Source organism: Corvus kubaryi, unplaced genomic scaffold (genome assembly GCF_017639235.1).
Source record: "Corvus kubaryi isolate FWS band 111438036 unplaced genomic scaffold, C.kubaryi_AGA036_p1.0 37308, whole genome shotgun sequence".
Taxonomy (NCBI): Eukaryota; Metazoa; Chordata; class Aves; order Passeriformes; family Corvidae; genus Corvus; species Corvus kubaryi.
The window spans coordinates 8062625-8087288 of NW_024581096.1; the positions used below are offsets into that span (position 1 = coordinate 8062625).

Below are 24664 nucleotides of genomic sequence, written 5' to 3' on the forward strand. Positions count from 1 at the left end.
CCTTGCTGCTCTCTGCAGCTTCCTGAGGAGGGGAAGGGCACAGGGAGGTGCTGAGCACCTCTCCCTGGTATGCAGTTACAGGATGTGAGGGAATGATTCAAAGCTGTGCTGGAGGATGTTTAGACTGGACATTACGAAACATTTCTTTACTGAGAGGGTAGTGTGCTGGGTTAGACTGGGGTAGAGTTTACTTTCCTCCAAGTAGCTGGTATGGGTCAGTTTTTGGATTTGTGCTGAACAGTGTTGATAATACAGAGATGTTTTTGTTATTGCTGAGCAGGGCTCACACAGAGCCAAGGCCTTTTCTGATTCTTGTACTGCCACACTCCAAGGAAGTTGGGGATTCATGGGAGGTTGGGAGGAGACACAGGTGGGACAGGTGACCCCAACTGATCAAAGGGACATTCCAGACCATGTGACATCATGCTCAGCACATAAAGTGGGGGAAAGAAGGAGGAAAGGGGATACATTTGGAGTGATGGTGTTTTGCCTTCCCAAGTAACCTCTACACGTGATGGGGCCCTGCTCTCCCGGAGATAGCTGAACACCTGCCTGCCCATGGGAAGCAGTGAATTAATTTCTTTGTTTGTTTTTGCTTTGCCTATTGAACTGTCTTTATTTCAACCCATGAGCTTTCTGGCTTTTACCCTTTCGATTCTCTCTCCAGTCCTGCTGGGGGGGAGTGAGGGAGTGGCTGCGTGGGGCTTGGCTGCTGGCTGGGGTTGAACCATAACAAGTGGTCAAACCCTGGAATATTTAAAATTCACCCATATAAAACTGGTAATCCATTAGTAAGTACAAAGAAAGCAACAACATGTATGAAAAAGTCCTTGTGAAAGACATAATTTACATTTAAAAATTCAGGCATTAAAGGCCAAGTAATTGATTTTGTTCCTTATGGAAGTTTTAGAACTAAATTTCTATTTTTCTGTACAGTTCAAATTGCATTTTCATGTTGACTGACAGATCCTTAACCATGTACAGCTGAAAGCTTCTATTTTGAAATAACACATTTTCCACCTTCTGTCTTAATTTTCACTCTTTAAAACAAACAAATGCTCCAAATGAAGGGCAAATTGAGTTTAATATAATTTCCAAGACTAGTTCCTAACTACCAGTGCAATTCTTATTCAAATGTCACAATTTGTTCTCAAAACCTGCTGAGGTTTCACTAGTTATTAAAAGAACAGCCAATTCTTTCAAGAATGACTGTACTCAAGCATTAAACTTCCCAAAATTTCTGAAGGAAACAAAAAGAACATACTGGTTGCCAGATGATCAGTATGTTTGTCTGAACAGTAAAAGATTATTTGGAAATTCTATATGAAAGGTGTTTTTTTCTGACCTTTATGTGTTTAAAGCATTTTGCAAGAGCTTGAAAGAAGTCAGTGCTTCAAATAAAGGACATGACCTGGGTTTTCCTGATGGCTTAGGAATATGATCACATTTGAAACACAGATCAGATGAACAGTCACTATGTGTATATGACATTCCATGAAAATTCAGCATGTGCTACAGGTTTTGTTCAAAGAGGGGAAATGTTCTTACTGAAGTAAAAAGGTCAGCTGTTGAGCAGGTACTCCTACACCTGCCAGTAGTTTCTTGCCTAAACAACCAACTAAAGGTCTCACTGATTTGCACCCTGTAATTTGCGCACCCTGTGGCCATGACTAAAACAGTTCCACAAGGGCTTTCAGCTTACCTTCACATAAGGCTATGCATTTTAAGTTACGGCTTTGCAAGAATTGTGACTGCTGTCCTTTCTTCTGTGACTGAGATGTAAAAATGTGAGAAAACAGAATTAGTGCAGTAAAACAAACTGAGTGAAAAAGCAACAAAGGCAATAGCTGCTACTTTCAGTGGCTTATTAATGAACGAAGATAGAGGCAGTCTGTCTCTTATTTCTAAATGTAACAGAATTTATAAAAAAAACCCATTTATATTATTATTATAGGAGGGATTTGAACTCCTTCAAAAAATAGTATCTAAAATTCCTAATTATTACAGAACCAAAAATGTGATCAGAAATATCAGTGTTATCAATAAAAAAACTGGTATCAGAAAAAAAAAAAGAAAAGAAAGGTGAATTTAGTCACCAATTCCTTGGTCACTATCCTGATATTTTATTGGCCTTCCTACTTCTGAGAACTTCTGCTGGGATACGCCAATCTATCTTCAAAGCCAGATTATTCTGTAATTTTCTATGTGTTAATCATGGAGACAGATGCTAAGATTTCTTTCTTGAAATTTAGCCCTATGCATAGATGCTGTGTGCTTGCTTTAGATATAGCAGAATTTTAATGGTTCATGAATATCATGAAAAATAAAAAATAACTTGCTGTCAATTAAATGCTGCTCATTTCCCAGGAATAACCACTGTCAATTTATTTTGCATCATTTTTCTAGAAGTCTAAAACTCAGAAGGCAAGGGCTCGCTAAAGGTCATAACGCAACCTGTATTTCATTTTCATTCTCTTCCTAAATTCTTCTACTTGGAAAAGAACAGCACAAGATCTGCAATATGCCCCATAAATTTTTACTAAAGTAGTTGGGCTGTATTTAATATTTGCAGTCTCTGAAGTTGTTGATTTCATTCAGTGCAATAAAACTGGTAACTTGCACAAAGGGAATAATATTACCTTTTTTTCAGCTACTAAGTTCCCACTAATAAAATCCACAAATCTTCCAGAGATGGTTGATGTACCATACCTGTGACGTATTACTGCCCTTACTGCCTGAAGCTGGTTCATCTTTAGCTGACACCTTCTGCTGCTTCTTGTTCATCCCTAGGAATATTAAAATAATGTAAGATACCCTGGCCTATAAATATCATAAAAAGCAGAGTTAAGTACGAGAACGGAAGAGGCAGCACAGTGGGAATCACAGTCCTTTGCATGGCACTCAAAAAGCTAGTTAACTCTGTCACAGAGTATCACAATATAAAATCCTGTAAATTACAGGTACCTCTGCACATATTGCAAAGACGTTAGCAAAGTCAAGTTAGCATTAAGTAGCTGCAAAAGCAGATAAACCTGAGCTTAAATGCCACTGCATTCAGATCAGGAATGTTCTTATGTAGTGGCTTAACTGGGTTGTAGGTCAGCATGTCCTGAGTCTACTTGACCCTACTCACACTGAAGTAGAAGTCTGATTTACTGTGGGTGGGATAGCAAAAATCACAAGAGAAAGAACTTTGGATATTCATCTTAGGGACTTTATGGAATTTTATTAAAAGTCTAATTAATTTTTATGAGTAGGCAATTTAAGTTTTAAAATATACCTTGGTTTGATCCCTTTATCTACATGAAAAATATTAAATTATTTGTCAGTCACATTTGATCCAGTTTCCAGCTGAGAAATTGAAACATCTACGTTTGTGCCCTAGATCTCATTCATATCCCTCATGTTGGTTTATATAAAATTCCTGTGTTGTATGATACGATGGGCTTCCTTGCATTTCCAGCATCCTGTATTTCATAGAATCATGAAATGGTTTGGGTTGGAAGGGACCTTAAAGATCATCTCGTTCGAATCCCACTGCCATGGCTAAAGACACCTTCTGCTAGACCTGGTTGCTCTAAGCCCCATCTAACCTGACCTTGAACACTTCCATTTCTTGGCACTTTGCAAATACAGACTGAATTACGGGGAAGTCTAACTCTTTGAAGGAACAGGATGTGTAGGACTCTTCCATGGTTTTTAATGGCATCAAGGATTACCCATTTCAGTGGAACGTAAGTCTCCTTTCTGGAGGAGACAGGATGGAAGGGGCCAAGACAGGCAGAGAGAGGAGCAGTAACACATTGAAGTTGACAAAGCAATACTGTCCAAAAAGACAGCCAATTTGTTACATAATGATACTTCAAACAGCACTTTTAGTGAGTCCTAAGGAGCTTTCATACTCATGTAATCTCTGAAAAGCTAAAAGTGCATCTAGAGATAATTATGTTGAAGTTCCGCAAATAGTAGCTCAAAAGGCTGAGCTCCTAAACCATGACCTAGAAACACTGAGTACCAGAAAGCGTAACTAAAACTCTCAGCATCATCTACATGCACACAAACACAAATTAAACTATATACCTGCACTTTCATATGTGAGGAAGTAGTAAATACCACATACCTAAAGGAGAAAGTCACCATATTTTAAAATCCCTTTAATTTCTCAATATACACATTTATGTGTCTCATTTTTATTATGGTTCTGCTTATGATTTAATTCCTATATGGAAAACTCTGCACAACTCACTTTAGGATTCACTAGTGGGAGAAATTATGTTCTTTCTTGTCCTCAGGCTAAAATAAACACACTGAACTGCACTTTCTATGTAATCCTGACATGGTGATATTTGGGAATACTCTTAAATATACAGGGTTGAACATGTCTGTTGATGAATACTTGTTTTTTCAGATCAGGTCATAAAAGACCATGAATTCATAGGTGAAGTTAAATGGACTTAGGCAGGTATTGACAAAAATCACAATGTTGGATTTCAGCTGAATCATCAAGACCTGCTCTACTACACATAGCATTCACTATTAGCTAACATTTACTTCAAAAAAGAAGTATAAGAATTCTAAGCACCTTCAACAATATGGACAGTATGTAAAAAGGGAGTTTTTCTCTTTTTTGAATAAATTAAATCACGGTTGACAAAAATAAAACTGAATACAGTGTTTTAAACAGTAAGAAAAGCAGTAGAGTGAGATACACCCCTGTATTTCTCCAACTTTAGAGTGATTTATAAGTATCACCTGAGTAACCAAATGATATGCTTGACAATGGACTAAGGTAGATTCCACTTCCAAACATTGCACCATGGAGCTGAAAAAGAGCAGAGTGATTATTTAGCATTAATTTGGTTACCTGGAAAAAATGATAATAATTACAGGAACAGAAATACAGGAACAGAACCTGCCCACTGTACTAATTTATTGCCAGGTAATTAACAGTATTCAAAGAAGTCTTTTAAAAAATCATGCCCACATTTTAGTTATAAAACTAAAATATATGCATATATGTCCTGGAAACTATGTCTAGATTCCCAAACAGAATTTTACTTAAGGTTTATATATAAAATTGTGATTTCCGTTTTTAACTCTAATATTCCTATGGAGGATGCCTACAAAGAGTGCTTCTGTATGTGACCAAATACACCCTGGGATCCTCTTTCAAGGTACATGGACTCAGCTCTGGGGAGAGCTGTCAAAACCACAGTGTTAAAACACTCTGCATTAGAGCTCCCCAGTCACTCTGTAGTGCCTACTTTGCTCTGCAATAGTGGTCTCCTGATGGTTCAGTCTGAGAAGTTTGCAATAAATCCCTTGTGGCCAGCGCACTCATGCTTCCATTCCCAAAGAAACCAGAGGAGCAGAGAAAAGTGCTGCAAACCCCGTTCCTGTAAATCTAGTATGTTTCTGGATCCTTTGACACGGAGACACTTCAGGCCGCTCTAACTTGCACTTCCGACCACTTTTAAGCAGCACCGAGCAAAGCCTCCTGGAGGTGCTGCTCTGCAATGTAGAACTGAGACACTGATTCCAGCAAAGGGATTTTCTAGACGTTTTAGCAGACATATTACTTCATCTTATTTGCATCAGAAAAGTACTTTTTACAGGAAACAAGGTGGTATTTGAAATCATCCATTTTTCCACCTATATGGCTACCATATGAAACCCCTTGAAAACTTGCCAAAGCTAGTATGTAATCAAGCATGTACAGGGTAAGCTAAAGTCTGTTTTGTTTATTTACCTGCAGCCTCGTATTGGAAGCAACAACTAAGCCGTTCCTCAGGATGGAATGCCAATTTTCAATGTGTGAACCACTGAACAAAATAAAAAAGAAAGCGGTAAAATTCACAGTGTAAAATGCAAAATGACACCAGAAATCCTTTAAAACAGTAGACTCACAGCTTCACAGCTGCAAACCTCAAATGCCAGAACCAAAAAATAGCATGGCATTTCAATAACCTTTGGTTATTATGAATATATGTACTCACTGAAATGCAAAGGTACTCCCGTAGAGATTTTTAGCAGCTCGGAAATTGGATTCTTTGGCTGGTGGACTGCTGAGAAGAAGGAACTGGTGGGGAGTGTGCATAAACTTCAGTTGCTGGAAAATGTAAGAGTGCACATGTGAAGAGAAGTTGATTAATATGAAAGTATTGTATTTCCCTGATGGAAATCCTTAAGGATATCATGCTTTTCCACACAATACATGACTGCGTCTAAATATTACATGAACTAAGTTGAAACTGGTCTCACTTCCACAGTTTCCAGCTGAAATCAAAAAGTAAAATGTTTTTCAGTTTACGAAACATATGGAAATTTTTGAAAACAGACTTCACTTTATGAATGGCTCTAATAATTAAACTGAACAATTTCATCATGGTATTCTGATCAGAGCTGGCTTTGAATTAAGGTTATTTGTAAGGCTGCAGATTACTACACCCTTAATCAGGATTACTTATAAGTGAATCTCCTCGTACATCGTGTTTGTGTGCACTGCTTTCTGTACAATTTTGTATCTAATATTCTATACGGTAACAAAACAAAATGTGATGTACTTCTCACCTAATCTCAGATGACTACAAGGTAGACACCTGTATTTGAGCTACTCACATCAAATAGGCTTTTTATGAACATTATTCCCTTGACCTATTTTAGATATTCACATGATTCTAAAAATTGTGACCTGAAACTTTCTTGACTATTGGAGTCCACACAATCAGTTTGAATGCAGACACCTACGTTTTGCTAGTAAACTCCCACCTAAAATGCTAATATAAGCCATAAAACATCAGAAAATAATAGAGAACCCACAGACACTTACCCTATTCACCGGTAGCTTCACAATATGTGATCTATTACTAGAAATAACCCTAAAACAAGAAACAGACGTATTAGACACGGTAACCAAACTGAACTTCTTAAAAATGTGTTATGAATGTCTACCACAAAGCACCCCGCTGCAGGCCTTTAAACGTATCAGATGGAAGTAGGCACAACCTTAATTAGAAAATGAGATCAGAGGACCCAGATAAGGTCCAGAAACAGTCCAGAACAGCTGCAGTTGAAAATATCAACATTAATTATTAGGGTGACCTTACACCAAATTACACTGGTCAAGTGATTATTCATTACAAATGGTACTTTAATAATTATTATCTCAAATCTTTATACCATTGTAGAAGAGGATGTGCAAGAGGGTCTTGTTTATCCATCTGCTTCTTTATTTCCAAGTAGGGTGCCTAGAAAAGAGTAATTATGTTATTTATAGGTTGAATTTTTATCTTACATTGCCCATGATTTCACCTATTAAAATTAATTCATGGGACTCATTAGTAGGTTTAAATCACAGTTTTACTGATATACGACATAGTAGAGTTATAAATGTCTTTTGACAAAAAGAATTAATATAGCAACAATTTTCCCTGGAGTAAAATAATAAGCATATAATTAGCATCAAAATGACTATATTATAGCAAACATTGGTGATCTCAGGGAGAACAGAAGAAGACAACCATTTTTGTTTGGCTCTTGATTAAGAAATTGGACTGGAACTTCACAAAATTAAGTGTCAACAAAGAAACCCAAAATAATCCACTTTGGTATTTTTAACAGTTTCAAGGTATAAATACCATGTCATATTATAATTTCTTTGAAAACCTGTCCTGATTCCAATCACAGTGTGAAGCACCCCTTTAAAAAACTTACTAGTCCAAGAATTATTTTAACATTTAAAAAACCCAAAATAGTAATTACTTTTTATTTTTAAAAGACATGATAAGAAATCACAGAAACACCCAATTTTTTCAATTTTTATAAGATGTTATACAAATTAACAAAAAAATGTGAATTTTAGTTTTCAATTTATTTTATTCCTCTCCATACATTCTTCATTCAAGAATCCCAAAGTATTTTGTGAATACACACAGAACAAGAACTGAAAACTGTTGAGAGGATACATTTATATTGCACTTGGAAAAGCAAGATATATGGAACAGACTTAAACAACCAATTATAACCAGGTGTTTTTTTTGGGAAAGGAGTGTAACAATAACCAGAAATATGACCATCAGATATGCCGTGACAAATAATATGAGATTAAATCCAAGAGACCCAACCTTCCAAGTCCCCATCTATACTTAGTTGATTGAGAGTTTTGCTATAATAGAAATAAATATCATGTCATTCTGAATATCATTCAGAACACAGACACAAAATCAATTTCTTCTGCTCTGGAAGTAAAGGTCTTTGGCTTTGGTATTTCCAGAAATACAGCAGTTGGTGATTACCTCATTACAATGTCCCATTCTGCTGTTATTATCTCTTATTTAAACTTCAAAATACCTGAGTTCTACTTCATGACTTTTATTTAACTGCCATTATGGCTACTCTAGGTTTGTTATTTTGAATAAACATTTTAATATTATTAGAGTTATATAGGAAAGAGATGATACTATTGACTATTGACTTCCCAACCTGTCACAGGCAGGCAATATAAACAGCTTTCAAGTTGTAGAAACAGTGATTAAATTAGGTAAGTACTTTTAAATTCACCTGTGTCATCTCTCTGATGGAAGTGATACTGTCCAATGCTTTCATGACTCGGTCATAGTTCTTCTTCTGATGTAACACAAAACACACAAATAAGTTCAAAGAATGTTAGTCTTTGGCTCCACAAAAAACTGTATTCTTTGAGTGTGTATAAAACCAAAGCTACAAGGAATGTTGGGCAAATCAATTCTTTCAAACATTTCCAACCATCAGCTTTCTTCCACCTTGTACACCAACTCTCATTCATTGTCCAGGAAAATTCCTTGAAAAAATCCTGTTATGATCTTTTTTCTTTGACTTTCACTGGGATCTCCAAAACACTCCAAAAATCAGCTCATTTTTAAACAAACATTTGTAACTAAACACAGTTATTTGGACAACATGCTCTTGAGATAAAAAATGCAGTGCCCCAAATAGATTTTAAATGAAATGAGTATAAACAGATGTGTTTCCTTTGCTAACAGCTCTATAAAACTTCATAGGTGCTTCAGTGGTCCCTCTGCCTGACCCTGATCTTTGCTGACCTACTGCTTGGGAACCACTACCAGACAGGTCCACCTGTCCTGAGTGAACAGGCTTAACAGTCTGTGCTTCATCCACTCCACATGACGTGTCACCCCCCAGAGCTCCGCTTTTCCCCATCTTTAGGTCTTGCCAACACACTACGGAACACCTCAGCCTCTCCTAAGAAAGAACTCCTGGCTAGCTGGTCTTTGTTCAGAAAGAGTGAAATGCATCCCAGTGCAAGACATGCCAAGTTCTCATCTATGCCATGGGGAAATGGCTTAAAGGAGATGGAATATTCACAGCTTGAGGGCTTTCCTGAGAGGCAGCATTGGGAGCCCAAGGAGCAGGCAATGCAAGCACAGTTCTTTACTTCAAAATTGATGCTTGTACAAAACTCAACTGTCAACATCTGGTAAAATTACATATAAGGAAATGACTGCTTGCAGTGAGTAAATGAGATGACGGCAATGACACTTCTGAGAATGAAAAGATGGACTGGAAATCCCCTGGCTAACATGACCTGTATCTCTCAAAGTCCAGCTTTCCTTTTGCGTCCAACGTGCGCAATGAGTGAAAGACACTTAGAATATAAAATTTTGCATCTAGAATTTGTCCCTTAGAAAAGTTTCTTGGCTTTAACATAACCTACAGTTTTGCCATGGTTTAGGGATGGTATTCTCCAATTTAGTGTTCCCATTGAAACCAAGCACTGCTCACTCTCCACTTCCCCTTCCCCCTCCTCCTTCCCCTTTCCCCCTGCTGGGACAGAGAAGAGAATTGGGGGGCACAAAGGTAAAGATCAAGGGTTGAGGTAAGAACAATCAGCTGGAAACAGCAATGAGATAAGAAAACCAGCAACAAATAATATCCAACTGCTCCCTCTGCCAAGCAAAAGGGGAACCCTTTTCCCTGGAAGAGACTCCCTTCCCCCTGCTCCCAGCACTGATGTGAGGTATAGAATAATCTCCTGGTCTTAGCCATGCCCAATTCTGGCTACCGTAAAAATTAACCCTGTCCAGGCCAGAACCAGGACAAGTTTATATTCAAGTACCTTTTCAGCGACGATTAATAAAAGCCACAAAGTTTTGAAAACAGTCATGCTTCTGTTATATTCTAGAGCTGCATCTCGTAATAAAGGAGACTCCTCCATAAGAAGTCTTTGCTTTGGAACCTCATGTATGACTAAAACCAAGCAATGACATAATTAAAGGCAACTACTTACTCTGGGGTTAAAGGCCAGCATCTGAGGATCATTAGGATCAACTACAGAAGGATATGGCTCAAAAATGACAACTTTCCTAGGTGACTCTAATGCAGACCGACACATGGATACTAACAGATCAACCACCTGGTGATAAAGAAAGACATATTCAAAAAGTTTATTCAAAATATATACTTTTATATTGTATAATTATATTATACATATTTTTATGTTACACATATAATTATATATATTATATTCCAGTCTGCTTTTTTTTACACATTATAGATACATCATATTTCATTGTTACCTATACTGCCCAAACTGTATTATCCACAGGAGATAGTTTAGGACTAAATTTTTTCCACTGACCTCAACAAGGTTTGGGTTCAGCCATGACATATTATTCCAGGCGCATATAACTAGGACCAGTATCTAGTACTAAAAGTATTATAGTATCAAATTCATTGAAGTTCTGCTTTTTCTTGTGCATGTGTTAATTCCTTTAAAATTTATTCACTAAGGAAATGAGGTTGTGCTGGTTCTGTGTATCTCTGTATAGAGATGCCAGTAAAAATGTTGCTCAAAACCAAAGAATGGTCTGTCAAATTTGTACCACTTTCTGCTCTTCTCGTGAAGACTGTAATCACAGAAACACCTGAAAACATTGCTTCTGCTAAGGCCAGAATACTGCAATGATTTAACAGTCATTTGCACAGCTCACACCAGGGGATCTTCTTTTTCCCATCCTGTTGTACAAAATTACAGCACTTCTTTGAATATCTATGATTTTCATGATTTTTGCACAGGATTGTGCATGTAATGTGCACACAGATACATATTCATGTGTGTGCACATAAGCACATACACCACTTAGACACAGATTCCCATGTAATTGTTTCAAAATACGTAATTCAGAAGTTAAAAATAGAATACAGCAATAACAAACATGAGAGAATGCAGCTTTCTGGCAGCTGTGAAATATAAATCCAGCTCATAATGAAATTCAAAATTGCTACATTAAAAAGTAGCTGCAGATTAACTCATTTCCCCCTGTTTTTTCTGTGCTTCTGAAAACATTCCTGTGTGAAAATAGACTTTTCCATGAAAGAAAGAAAAAGCTGAGACAAGCTGTAGCTAGTAGATATCCCTGGTTCCTCCCACGACTCCACATGGATCAGATCTCATCTCACAGCTCACACTCTTCTAGAAGATTTTGTACATCTGCCACTGTATCTGATCATTTGGATGGAAAAAAATTATGGTCCTTTAGAGAAGCAGAATGAAAATAAGAACAATGATGAAAGGGAAAAAGAACTGCGCTGTGGTGAGTCATACAGTTGCCGTTTTCCTCCTCTGTTCCTTCATCATGAATGGACAATTTTCTCCATCAGTTTTAATATATTCTGTTAGTTCTAGTTACTAAATATCTCACATATATTGCAAAATGAAATTACTTAAATAATGATCGCTTCCCCATTGGTTCCCTAGTTACTTTCCAGTTTATACTATCTGTATGCATGATGAATGTTTCAAAATAGGGCATATGGACTAGCATTTACAAAGGAGACCAGCAACCAGATCAGGCAGCAGACCTACCCCTGTGTAAATGTATTACTGTGAAATTGAGCATTCACCCTGCTTCTGAGAAGCTCTTCTTAGTCTACAGTCACAAAACACTACTAGGGAAGAGCTGTTTGAGTCCCCAGATCTCTTAATGCAGAGACTCAAAGCTGTCTTGCTTTATGATTTGCATGATGGAATACTGCCTTAAAACTGGCACAATTCTACTCAGAACACAATCCCCAAGCCCTCCTTTAAACAAACGGTTGACTCCCAGATTGTTTCCAACTCTGCTTTTTTTTCACATCTGACTTCCTCTGATTTCACTGTTTTGAGTTGATGCAATGCAAAACAACTTAAACTGCACGGTGAATCTAATAGAAACCTTATAATACAGCCTTGCATACACATTTCTTGGGGGAAGTGCTGTGGATCTAGCAGATGTCCTTGAAACTGAGTGTGAACTCCTCCTCCTTAATTGGAGGTACAGAAGTAAGGATTAAAACAGTTTCATTAGGACAAGACAACATGTGGTGATGACAATTCCTCTTATGACATCAGTCCCTCAGACAGTGCCTCTCACTCTCAAGAGACTTTTCAAGTAGTGTGAACTATCAAGAAATCAGACATCTAATTTTCAGGCATTTTGACTACATGACTAATTCAAGGCAACTTGAGTTCAGGCTGGAAACTTTTAGAAAGTACCACCACTTATTATTAAGGAGAAGCCATCAGATTATTTGGAGTAGCAAAGTAGGGTTGTACACCTTAGGAAACTAGCTGAAATCACAGAAGGAAAAAACAGGATGTGATTTCTGATGACGGGAACCTGTATTTAGGCTTCTTCACTAGACAAAATGATTTGGAGGAGGATTAATCAGACAAAATGTGAATGCCTACCTTTTACTAGTCAGCCTAAGCTTGCTAGGCTGTTGGAGAAATAACTACTGTGCTGACAGTCTATGCTGTGATTCACACTGTCCTAAACTAACGACAAAAAGAGCTCAGATGGATCAAACTCTAGAACCGATGAACTGTTTCTGCAAACAGGAATGAGAGGCTAAGCCAGATCCAATAGAGTGAGCTGGTTGCAATGCTATCACTAAAGTGAAACTTAGCAGAATTTAGCCACCTAAATAACAAACTATAATAAATATTTTCCCCAATGGGACAATAGACAAAACCCCTCATCTCTTTTAAGCACTCTTAAGGTTGTAATCACTTCAGAACTCTACAGCAAAGCTCTGTAAATGTAGAAGTACCCCACAGATCTAAAGCAAGTTCTGCATATGCCTGCAACAATGATACCTACATAAAACACTGAGTGAGAGCTAACCAGGGCCACCTCTCCTCTACTTAAGTTAGCTCTACTTTAAAAAGCTTATACCTAATTCTTTCCTAATTTTAGGAAAGTGATCTTCCAGCTGTTCAAGGAGTTATTCAATAGGAGCCCCTGTGAAACTGCTTTCAGGGACGAGGGAACAGATCAGAGCTGGCAGATCTTTAAGGATGCCTTCCGCAGAGTGCAAGAGCTCTCAATCCCCATGTGTAGGAAATCAGGAAAGGAAGACAAGATGTTGGCATGGATGACTTCAGACCACCTGGTAAGACTAAGAGGGAAGAAGGAAATGCACAGGCCATGGATGCAGGGATAGATATTCTGGGAAGAATATAGGGATATTGCCCACTTGTGTCAGGATGGGGTGAGGGAGGCCAAGGTCCAACTGGAGAGGAACTTGACAAGAGATAAAAAGAATAATAAAAAGGCTTCTGAAGGTATGTGAGCCAGAAAGGGAAGGTCAAGGAAAGTGCACCCCTCTCTGAACACGACTGGCAAAATGGCAATGGCAGACAATGAGAAGGCCGAGGAACTTGACAGCTCTTTGCCTGTCTTCACTGGCAGTCTCTCCTTCACACACCTTCATCCTTGAGCGGATGAAGCTCAAGGCAGAAAGTAGGGGAAGCAAAGTGCTTCCCACTGTCAGCAAAGAATAGATTTGAGAGCCCCTGAGGAATGTGAACATAGAGAGGTCTATGGGACCTGATAAGATGCATCCCAGAATCCTGATGGAACTGGACAACAGAGTTGCCAAGCTACTCTCCATGCTAACTCAAAAGGCATGGCAGTCAGGTGAAGTCACAAATTACTGGAAAAAGGGAGACATTGCATATTAAAAAGGGGTAGAAAGGAGGGCCCTGGAAACTACCAACCTGTCAGCCTCACCTCTGTGCCCGGGAAGGGCATGCAACTGACCCCCCAGAAGCTGTGCTAAGGCACATGAAGAACTAGGAGGCAATTTGGGACAGCCAGCACAGCTTCACTGAGGGCAAGTCCTGCCTGACCAACCCAGTGGCCTTCTGTGATGGAGTGACCATACTGGTGGACAAGGGAAGGGCTACAGATGTCATTTATATTCTGTAAGGTCTTTAAAACAGCCCCCTCCAACATCCTTCTCTCTAAATCGGAGAGATACAAATTAGATGGATGGACAGTTCTGTGGATAAGGAATTGGTTGGACGGTTGCATCCAGATGGTAGAGGTCAATGTCTCAGTGTCCTGATGGACACTGGTGATGACTGGCGTTCCTCAGGGGGCAATATTGGGACCAGCACTATTTAATGACATAGAGAGTGAGATCAAGTGCTCTCTCAGCAAATCTGCAGATTACACAAGCTGAGTGGTGCAACTGATGTGCCCGAAGGATGGGATGCCATCCAGAGGGAGCTGTACAAGCTGGAGAAGTGGGCCCATGGGAATCTTGTGAAGTTCAACAAAGCCAAGTGCAAGGTGCTGCACCTGGGTCATGGTAACCACTGATACCAGCACAGGCTGGGCATGAACAGACTGAGAGCAGCTCTGCCAGAGGGACTTGGGGGTGCTGTGGGTGAGAGGCTGGACATGCCCCAGCCATGGCACTCACAGCCCAGAGAGCCAAATGTGTCCTGGGCTGTATCCAGAGCAATGCGGCCGGAAGGGGAGGGAGGGGATTCTGCCCCTCTGCCCTCATGAGAGCACCCCTGAGCACTGTGTCCAGCTCTGGGATCCCCAGCGTAAGGAAGACCTACACCTGCTGAAGCAAGTCCAGAGGAGGACCACAAAAATCATCAGAAGGCTGGAATGCCTTCCTGATGAAGACTGGCTGAGACAGCTGGGGTTCTTCAGCCTGTGGATGAGAAGGCTTTTGAGAGACCTTATTGCAGCCTTTGAGTACCTAAAGAGGGATGATAAGATGGGGAAAATCTTTCTAGCAGGACCTGCAGTGATAGGACCAGGGGTAAAGGTTTTAAACTAAAGGAGGGAGATACAGGCTAGATATAAAGAAGAAGATTTTTACAGTGAAGGTGGTGAAACACCAGCACATGGTAGATGCCCCATCCCTGGAAACATTCAAGGTCAAGTCAGACAGGGCTCTGAGCAACTTGATCTAGTTGAAGTTGTCCTGGCTCTTGGCAGGGTGTAGGACTACACAGGTCCCTTCCAACTCAAACTATTCTGTGATTCCACGATTCTAAATGTACATACAACATGTAAGTGCCTGAATTAAAAAAATAAAATTCTCACAGGACTCCAGGCTGAGGAAGAGGTAGGGCTTCATCTGCACACCTCTTTCCATTTCTTATAAGCCTAAACTGTCATCCCAATGTTTGGTATCAAGATGTAGCAAATACAGCCCTCCAATGGTCTTGAGATGTCAGATGAAGAGCTGCTGATCTGATTCCACAGTCACATACTCAGGTCAGGAAGCTGGTGTACACTGTTGCAACTTTCTTCCTTTGAGGATATGCTCGTGGTTGTATTCAGGCATCTACCTGAATAGTTTACTTCCAGTGGCCAGACTCACTAGTGCTAGTTAAAGTTAAAAAACCTGAAGGTTTGCTCTTCTAAAAAACCCATGTTGCTTACTGTGTAGAAGCACAATAACCAGAAAATTGGAGACAAGAGCACTTTTCCTTAAGATGTGCAAACTTTTAACATAAGATCTTAAGGGGACCTTAAACATAAGATCCTTTAACTTTCGTTTTTAATGAAACATTAGGTTAGTGATTTGGAAGCACAACTTAAAACATTTCAAGAAAACACTGATAGGGCTATAACTACATCAATAACTGAATTTAGAGTCAGGAAGCACACTTACATTAAATTCCTGATCCTTGAGAAGAAGAAAGAACCAACCCTATGTAGCAATATCAGTAAGGACTTTCCCACTGCTATTTGATGAACGAAACAACAGATGCTCAGTGGATCCCTGCATCCCAAGACCATGAACAGGAAGTAACTTACTAATTGCATGAGCATCGTAATGGCTCATTAGGTGAAAATAAATGTGAATTATCTCCAAATTACAATGGCTGCCTTTATTAACAACCCAGGTGACCTAATTGAATACAACAGGACATGAAAACACAGTTACTCTAATTACATGGAAGCAAAACAATGGAAACACCTCATTAGTACTGTTTGAATACACCACGCATAAACCAGTGCATTTACAGCTATAACAGAGGACAAATAAATAATACTTACCAAACACTACTCATATGGTAATACAAGTCAAAACACATACTGGAAGAGACTGAGAAGACTGAGTAAACTACAGAAAACCAACACGTATTAAACATTAGATAATCCTACCTGTGCCCCAGTTGCAATTTCATCTGCAGCTTCGTTCATCACTCCTAATGTTTGAAAAGCAAATACACAGAGCTCCCGTTCACAAACAGTGGGCTATACAAAGAAAGAAAGTTAATTTTGTTTTTTTTCTACTTTTGAGTTCTTGCTTTCAGCATGTCATACCTACAACAAAACCCCCACACAATTAATGCTAATTCTTCATATTTTAACTGCAACTTTAATTTTAAATAATTAATACGTATCAATTATTGAGGAAGATACATTAGAGAAACATATTAATAACCCGATGATCAAGAGTGAAGAACTCTAAAACTCCTAAGTACTCAGACAGGCCAAATTTAAAAGAAATCCCAGCACAGTCACAAAACCAAAATTACAGGCACAGTACCCAAACATTTTTAAGACTATCTATCAGAAAACTTCCTACATAATTAAACTTAATGGAGAACAAATCCAGAAGCTAATGGAAGCAGGTTTAGTCTTCATAGCTTCTTACGCTGTTCAGAACACACACAAAACTCTGATCTGAAAGACAAATTTCTTGAAGAGGCTATTTTTAATTTTTGACAATTTAACAAATTATTGATAAACTCTAAGAAAATGCATTATATTTTTACAGCATAAACACTGTATTTTGAAGGGTACTTATTTTAAGAAATAAAGGTACTTCCATTCTTTTTTCAGGTATTAAACAAATAAAAGCCCCTTGTTTTTGAACCAGGTTTTGCCTATTAAAAAAAAATAATTCACAATGTCATCACAAATAAAAAAGCTTTATCTAAACTACATATTGAGTGAGAACTGAACATTTTGCCTTCATAAAGCAAACAAAGCAGAAACAAAAAGGAACACAGCTTGACATAAAGAAAATAGGAATGTCTTCACGGGCTTCCAAACTGTTTACAACCCTCACAGCAACTCCATCTTATTTACTGAACGATAATTAGAGGACCAACTTTTTAAAGGCTCAAGTAATATCACACAATGAATTGTTATAAGCGTTCAAAATGAACACACAGTTGAAAGAAATACAAATTAAAACCTTCCTTAAAACTACCCAATAAACACAACCTTTTATGACAATGTTGAAAACAATCAAAAATACTTCCTGGATACTATTTATGTGAATGTATAGTATTAAATTCTAGCTCACTGAAACTTAAACTTATCTTTGCGATACTGAACTTTTGTAACTAGAAGTTCTGAGTCTAGCGATTACAACAATTACTAAAGCATTTGTTGTAGTAGGCTTTGAAGTTCAAGCCACTGCCTCTACAAAGCACTTGCAGAAATGAAAAAAAATTAAGTACACAAAAAATCCCCTAAGATTTAGCTGAATTCTGTTTCAGGCAAGAGCTTTGCCAGTAATAAGCTGTACTTGTAGTCACTTGTTTTGCAACACTTAAAACATTAATTTGCTGGGTTTCAAAGACTCAAGACCTGAATAAACATCTGAAATCTTCTGGATACAATCTCACTCCATTTGCTTTACAAAAGCTATCATCTTTCAAGTCTAATAATGTCACCCATTTGATTTAGTTTATCCGCCATGTTACCTTGCATTAGGCAGCAGATTAAGCCAAACATGATCAAACTCTCTGTGCCATGGCAAGCTGGACAAGAGGTATCTATTATTGTCATTATTCTTGGGTTTTCCACATTTAGAAGATGGTTAAATAATTTTTTCAGTTGGGGAAGCATGTCAGCACTACCACTTTAACTATAATAATCAACAGCATACACAGACTTCCTTTATTTCAGAGCAAGGAATAACTCTGGAATAGCAGAGCAATCTAAATCTGTCATGAAGAAAACTTTTAAGAAAACACTTATTTTTGATATTTACAGTCCAAGCAAAGTAAGTTATCCTGAGACTTAACGATGGCAAAGGGAACACAGGATTTGTCACCTTTACTCTTTTTCCTGCCCCTCTGTTATGATCCCAGAAGTGTCTGAGCATCTGGAAGAGCGAAGTCAGGAAAACAGCCATTGCACTTATGCTTGACATTTGAAAGGCCCTTTTTTTTTTGTCTCAGGCCGATACTAGAGAACTCTAGATAATGAGGAAAAGCAAGACAGCAGAATTTCAGCCCTGAAGTGGAACAGAAACTTCTGTTAGGGTCAATACAATTCTTCTCATTTTATGTATTTGATGAACCTTTCTGTCCCCTATATACTTTGCCAATACAGTACAATGGGGAAACTAATCCCAACCCTTCAGCTAGAGGGACATTTCAAGAGTCTGTCTTCATATATCTAGCCTGGATGCCTTTTAACCCACACTACAGTCATTCAAAAAGCACTTCTGAATACTGTTTCTGAAATTTGTCTCAATTTAACAAAATCAGATGTTTTTAACTTAAATTTCCCACATGTGTTAGCAGTGTTAGTGTTATTTAGCGTATTCCAAGAGATGTTGGTATGGCCATTTCTGTGTCCTCTACTCCAGTCACTAGTTAAGCTCAACAATTTAAACTGTATAAATCCCTACAAAATGAAAATATTAGCTTGGAATTAGGAAGCAAATGTTTGAGGGGGGTCTTGTTTGTCACACACTGTGACTTACCTATTCAGCTTTACATTTCCTTATTTTTGTTTTGCCTGCAATTCTGCCTGCTAGAACCAATGAAAGCATATGAAAACTAAGTTAATAAATCAGTTCTAGAAGGCAAGAAAACCACAAGCTTTGCCGGGAAACTGGGATTCAAGGCTGCTCTTAGTCTGCTGTTAATGTTTTGCATGTTGACAGTGTGTTTCCCTTTATGGTGTCCACTTTTCTCTTGCTATAGGATGTGAGCCCTTGGGACAGGAACAGTATTGTTCTGACTTCAGATCATAAATATGAGAAATGCCCCTAGCCACACTAGACAAACAAGAACACCGCCACTAACACATTTATACTACAAATTATATTCCCATGTCATCTTTGGATACTCTTACTTTGGTTCATGTATATGTAATATTCAACAAGCTGAACTTTCTAAGAATTTTTGTGTCTGAACATGAAATATAGATATGTTCTTACTGATGTGGAATTCACATCCACAAATGTACAGATTAACCACCTTTTCTTACATTACTATTTTCCATTGTTTTCGAAGGGAAAATAGATGACAAAATAGGGTTTAGACACTTAAACATGTATTTCTGAATATGAATTTCATCCTAGGTGCACACAGTGTCACAGATTACAACCACCACCTTGAGGACACAAGCGCTGACAGGCTGGGGGACTTTGTTGTTCACTTCCTGAAGAAGGCAACTGTAATTCCTCTCACCAACACCAACTGCCAGGGTCTCACACAGACTTTATTTTTTCCTCTTGAAAATAGAAAATTAACATAAAGCCATTAGTTTTCACCGAACTATTAGCTAAGTGAAGATCACTGGTGCTGAAATACTATTAGGAGGATCATTATTCCAGTGGGGAAAATCCAGAAAAAAGTAAGACATGGGCAGTTAACCTGAGACTCCAAATGCTTGGTGACAGAACGTAATGACAGAACCAGAAAGCATCTTCTGAATGTCTGAAGTTTTCAGACTTTTCCTTTAGCCACCCCCATTCTTTGCATGATCAGTAGCTCCCACCCAACTGCTGCTGTGGTGAAAAAAGCACAGAGTTCCCATGTGTTACAACGCAAATGTCACTTCTTTCTGCAGTGACTGAGACGGGCAGACACACAAACCACCTACACACTATGATATATCCTGGTTCCTGGACTAATACACTACCTAAAATATTTTGTAGACATTCTTTCTATTTGAAAAAGCTGAAACTTTCACAGTCTGTATCAATCTAGCAACTTTTTAATGTGGGCTGCAGCTGTGCTCAGAGCTTTCCTGTATCCTGAGGGATATCACACAGACACCAATGAGGCTAACATTTATCTGACAGGAGATGCTTCAGGGAAGGCTCATTGCCTCACGCACAGCAAATGTAATAAATGGTGAAGGTGAAACCATTAGTGACTATTCCACTTTTCCTAACGAAAGCAACAGACACGGAAACAAAATGGAACTTCAAATCTCTGTTCCATTTCCTACTTTCCACCATGCCAACTCTTAGTTTTACTGTAAGGTAAACTCTCTGAATGGTCTCTCATATTCATGTGTTACATGGAACACACTGCTCAAAGTCATGGGAGGTACCACAGCTGCAATCTGATACAACCTGAAGAAAGATGAGAGTAGACAGTGGCTGAGTAAGAAGTGTCACTTGTTCTGTTTGGTTTTGTTTTGCCTGGTTCAAATTTGATTTTCTGTGTTTCTTGGGGATTTTTTCTGCATCTTACACACTTTTAAAAATATATATTTTTACTTCACAGATATAGAAATAAATGCTGAACAAACAAACATTATAGAATGCTAGATGGGCAAGGTGCACTTTGGTAAGTTGTTGGCAACAGGAAAAGCTATACTGCAGTCATTTTACTCTGTCAGTAAAACATAAATTGTTTGAAATCTGTTCTATTAAAATACGGGTTGTAGCTGGAAAAGCTTTTTTCATAAAAAGAGATAAAACCAGCCTATATTGTGGAGTAAGGATTAGAAAGACCACAGTGTTATTCCACAAAAATCTTGGAATTACACAAGCATCTTGGCTTAACTCCAGTCTGACTAAACATATTTGTAAACCTAACACTTTCCTCCACAGTTCAGTGATGTTTTTTCTGTTCAAGAAATTTCCCAGGACTAAGCAGCACACTCATTTCTGAGACATCAATGCTTCTGTGTTTTCAGTGGTGTCTCAAGACTTGCATTCAAAGCACAGAGAAATCCAAGACCTCTTCAAGTCAAAAAGAACCCACTGAGGGCACGATTTCATTCATAGTAAATAAAACATAACTGGGCACTTTGGGATGAAAAACATTTAAAAAAATGTAGTCTTACTAATGGAAGAAATGTATCAGAATTACAAGACTGTGCTTATTTTTACAGCTAAATAACATTAAAAATTACAAATATTGCTTTACAGTATTTTACTGTTCATATTTTATGGGAAGAATATTAAACAGCAGAAATGTCTGCACCAGAGTACAAACTTCAAAGAAACTAGCTGTAATATTTAATTTTGTTGATTTTTCACTAATTCCTCCATTGTTCTATGGAGGGCTCAGTCTGAGGTTTCAACACAAGATGGCACTCTAAAGAGTGTTTCTTCTTTACTGGGAAAAAAATACTGATACACAGATGGTCTTTTAATTACCTTATTGAATATATTCTGAGATTTTTTTTTGTCCCATATAATTGTCTCACAGGTCTTTAAAACCCATTCAATCATGCTGTTCTATCAGCGGCTTTAGTATTTGCAAATGAGGAATTTGGGAAAGTACAGAACAGCAAGAAAGACATTAGCTTTACCAATTACACTACGTAAAAATTGAGTAAGATCGAAGAATTACAGAAAGGCTGAGGTTGGCAGGGTTCTCCAGAGGTCATCTAGTCTAACATCCTTGCTCAAGCACGGTCACCTGGAGTTAGCTGCCCTGAACAGACAGCTTTTGAATTTCTCCACAGATGTGGACTCCACAACCCCTCTGGGAAACTTATTTCCATGCTCAGTCATTTTCAAAAAGGTGAAAAAGGTAAAATGTGTTTCTTGTTTTTCCACTGAAACCTCCTGTGTTTCAGGTTGTATCCTCTGCCTCCTGTCATGTCACCGAACATCACCATAAAGGGCCTGGCCTCATCCTTTTTGCACCCTTCCTTCAAGCGTTTATAGACCTCAGTAAGATCCCACCTGTGCCTTCTTTTTTACAGGCTCTCAGCCTTTCCTCCTATATGATGTGCTCTAGCCCCTTTAATCATCTTAGTGACCCTTCAGTGGACTTTCTCCAGCAGCTCCATCCCTTTCTTCTGCTGAGGAGCCCAGAAAGGACACAGCGTGCCCTCACCAGGGCTGCGTGCAGGCAAGATCAGTCTCTCCACACACACACAGAGAATTCTATTGCTTAAAGTAGCCCAGGATACCATGAACCTTCCACACCACAAGCGCATATTGCTGGCTCATGTTCAAGCTGGTGCCCTTTTCTGCCCAAGCCAAGCTGCTTTCCAGCTGGATGGCCCCCAGCATAAACTGGTGCCTGGGTTTGTTCCTGCCCAGCTGCAGGACTTTACGTTTCTCATAGTTGAACTGCAGGAGGTACCTGGCAGCCCACTGCTCCAGCCTGTCAAGGTCGCTCTGAACAGCACAATCACTCTGGAGTACCACACACTTCTCCCATTTTTTTCATCATCTGCAAACTCTCTGAGAATACACCCTGAACCATCATCTAGGTGATTAATGAAGTCACTAAACAGGACCGGACGCACTACTGACCCCTGGGGTACACCGTAAGTTGCCAACCTCCGAGTAGATTTTACCCCACTGAACATCACACTCTGGGCCCAGACATCCAGCCAGTTTTCAGACTACCCGCCCCATCTCCTAAATCAGCCCACGCATCAACAGATTGTCTAAAAGGATCTCACAGCACACACTGCCAAAAGCCTTACTGAAGTCCAGGCAGACAATATCCACTGCTCTTCCCTCATCTACCAGACCAGTCTCTTCCTCACAGAAGTTTAATCAAGTCAGTCAAGTATGAATTCCCATTGGTAACTATTCATGATGATTTTCTTGTCCTTAATGTGCCTGGATATAGTTTTGAGGCTTAGCTGCTTCATCACCTTCCTACAGATCGAGGTGAGGGTGACCAGCACGGATTTATCTGGATCCTCTCCTTCTTGCCCTTCTTTAAGAGAGAACTGACATTTTCTTTCCTGCAGTCTTCAAATATGATATCACATTTTTATTACACTTCTTTTAATCAAATCCTTAAATATAATAACCACTTTTTTTAATGACTCATGATCTCATCACATAAAATGTTTGTAATAAAAGTACATGCTGAATTCCTAAAACAACTTATTTCTCTGCTATTACACCAGCAAAACTGTTGCATTATTAAAATGCAACTTAGTCCTTCCATAGAATATTCTAGTAATAATAAAAGGAAGAATTTTATACAACATTAAAAAAAGTTAATAGCCTTCTAACATTGAACCAAATAATGTTTAGGTTTCTATATTACATTCTTAGATCTGCTTTGGAAAATACATTTTTTAGCTAGATGAACCAAACCAGATGGTTCAAAAGGACCTTTAGAGGTCAGTCAGTACTTTTATTCTGTCATACAGTAGTAACTTTATCTAAACTTAATCCAAAATTTTAGATAAAGCTGAAGTAAGTTTTTCCTAAACCTTTATCAAACATCGTAACAGGTTGCTTAGAGAGGCTGTGCAGTCTCCGTCCTTGGAGATCTTCAAAACCCAGTGAAATGCAGTGAATGAAACAAATTCCAGTTTCAGGTATTTTTCACTTGAAACACATGCCCCATGTGAAAATATTTCTGTTCTTCAGAATGGGTTTTGTGGAAGTCATTCAACTTTCCTAATTTAATTTCTAATATTTAATCTAATATTGTAGACTGACAGAAATCAGGATGATCTATGTAACTATTTCAACAACAGAGATGTGAATGATATACCAAGTGATTGAAAATGTTAGGGGGAAAAAAAAAGCATTTCAGAATATGTTACTGAAACAGTCCAAGTCTAGCCATTAATTACAAACAAATAACAGCCAATTCTCACTCATCTAAACAACTTCTCTGTTGAAAACGAATTCAAGACAGTAAAACAAAGGCTAATAATTCCAATGACCAGATCCTCACTTTGTTCAGTAGATTTACCAAGTCTGCCTTCTGTGTGTCTCCTCCACAAAACCTGTGTTTGACCTCTCAACAACCCTTTTTCAAAACAGAGCAAGGAGCTACTTCAGAAGCTGGCAGAGATCCTGAGAGATGTGTAGCACAGGTTGCCTTGAAGGAGGATGCACTGTGATTCTTTATATGAGTTAAGGGAGCTGTTGGGATGTGCAGGCTGCAGTCCCAGCAGTTGATAATGATTTCAAAGCCTTTTTTTAATCTTTCTGTGAAAAGTGAAATATGCAGGATTCCGATAATCATTAGAAATGACTGCATGAAACAGTATTGGTCCATGTTATGTAAGAGGTTAAATAAATACTTTTATTCTTAGGATCCATGTATTAATTGCATTTTTCCTCTGCTTTGCAGAACAACTGCAAATCATTCCTCACAGTGATTTCAAGCAATTTTCTGATTTTTGTGGTACTCTATGTAAGTGTGTATCTCTAAATATCC

General features: G+C 38.5%; 1 protein-coding gene across 2 annotated transcripts in view; it reads right to left on the reverse strand.

The window, feature by feature from the left end:
* Positions 1-24664, reverse strand: part of PARP8 (poly(ADP-ribose) polymerase family member 8) — a 131767-nt gene that overhangs the window by 11694 nt on the left and 95409 nt on the right. For both annotated transcript variants that reach the window (XM_042028378.1, XM_042028379.1), the window contains 10 exons: positions 16461-16553; positions 10286-10411; positions 8560-8625; positions 7180-7247; positions 6830-6878; positions 5997-6109; positions 5750-5822; positions 4753-4822; positions 2710-2786; positions 1703-1772 (listed from right to left, as the gene is read on the reverse strand). In XM_042028378.1, the coding sequence (XP_041884312.1) occupies positions 1703-1772; positions 2710-2786; positions 4753-4822; positions 5750-5822; positions 5997-6109; positions 6830-6878; positions 7180-7247; positions 8560-8625; positions 10286-10411; positions 16461-16553 (805 nt within the window). The remainder of the gene's footprint in view (positions 1-1702; positions 1773-2709; positions 2787-4752; positions 4823-5749; positions 5823-5996; positions 6110-6829; positions 6879-7179; positions 7248-8559; positions 8626-10285; positions 10412-16460; positions 16554-24664) is intronic.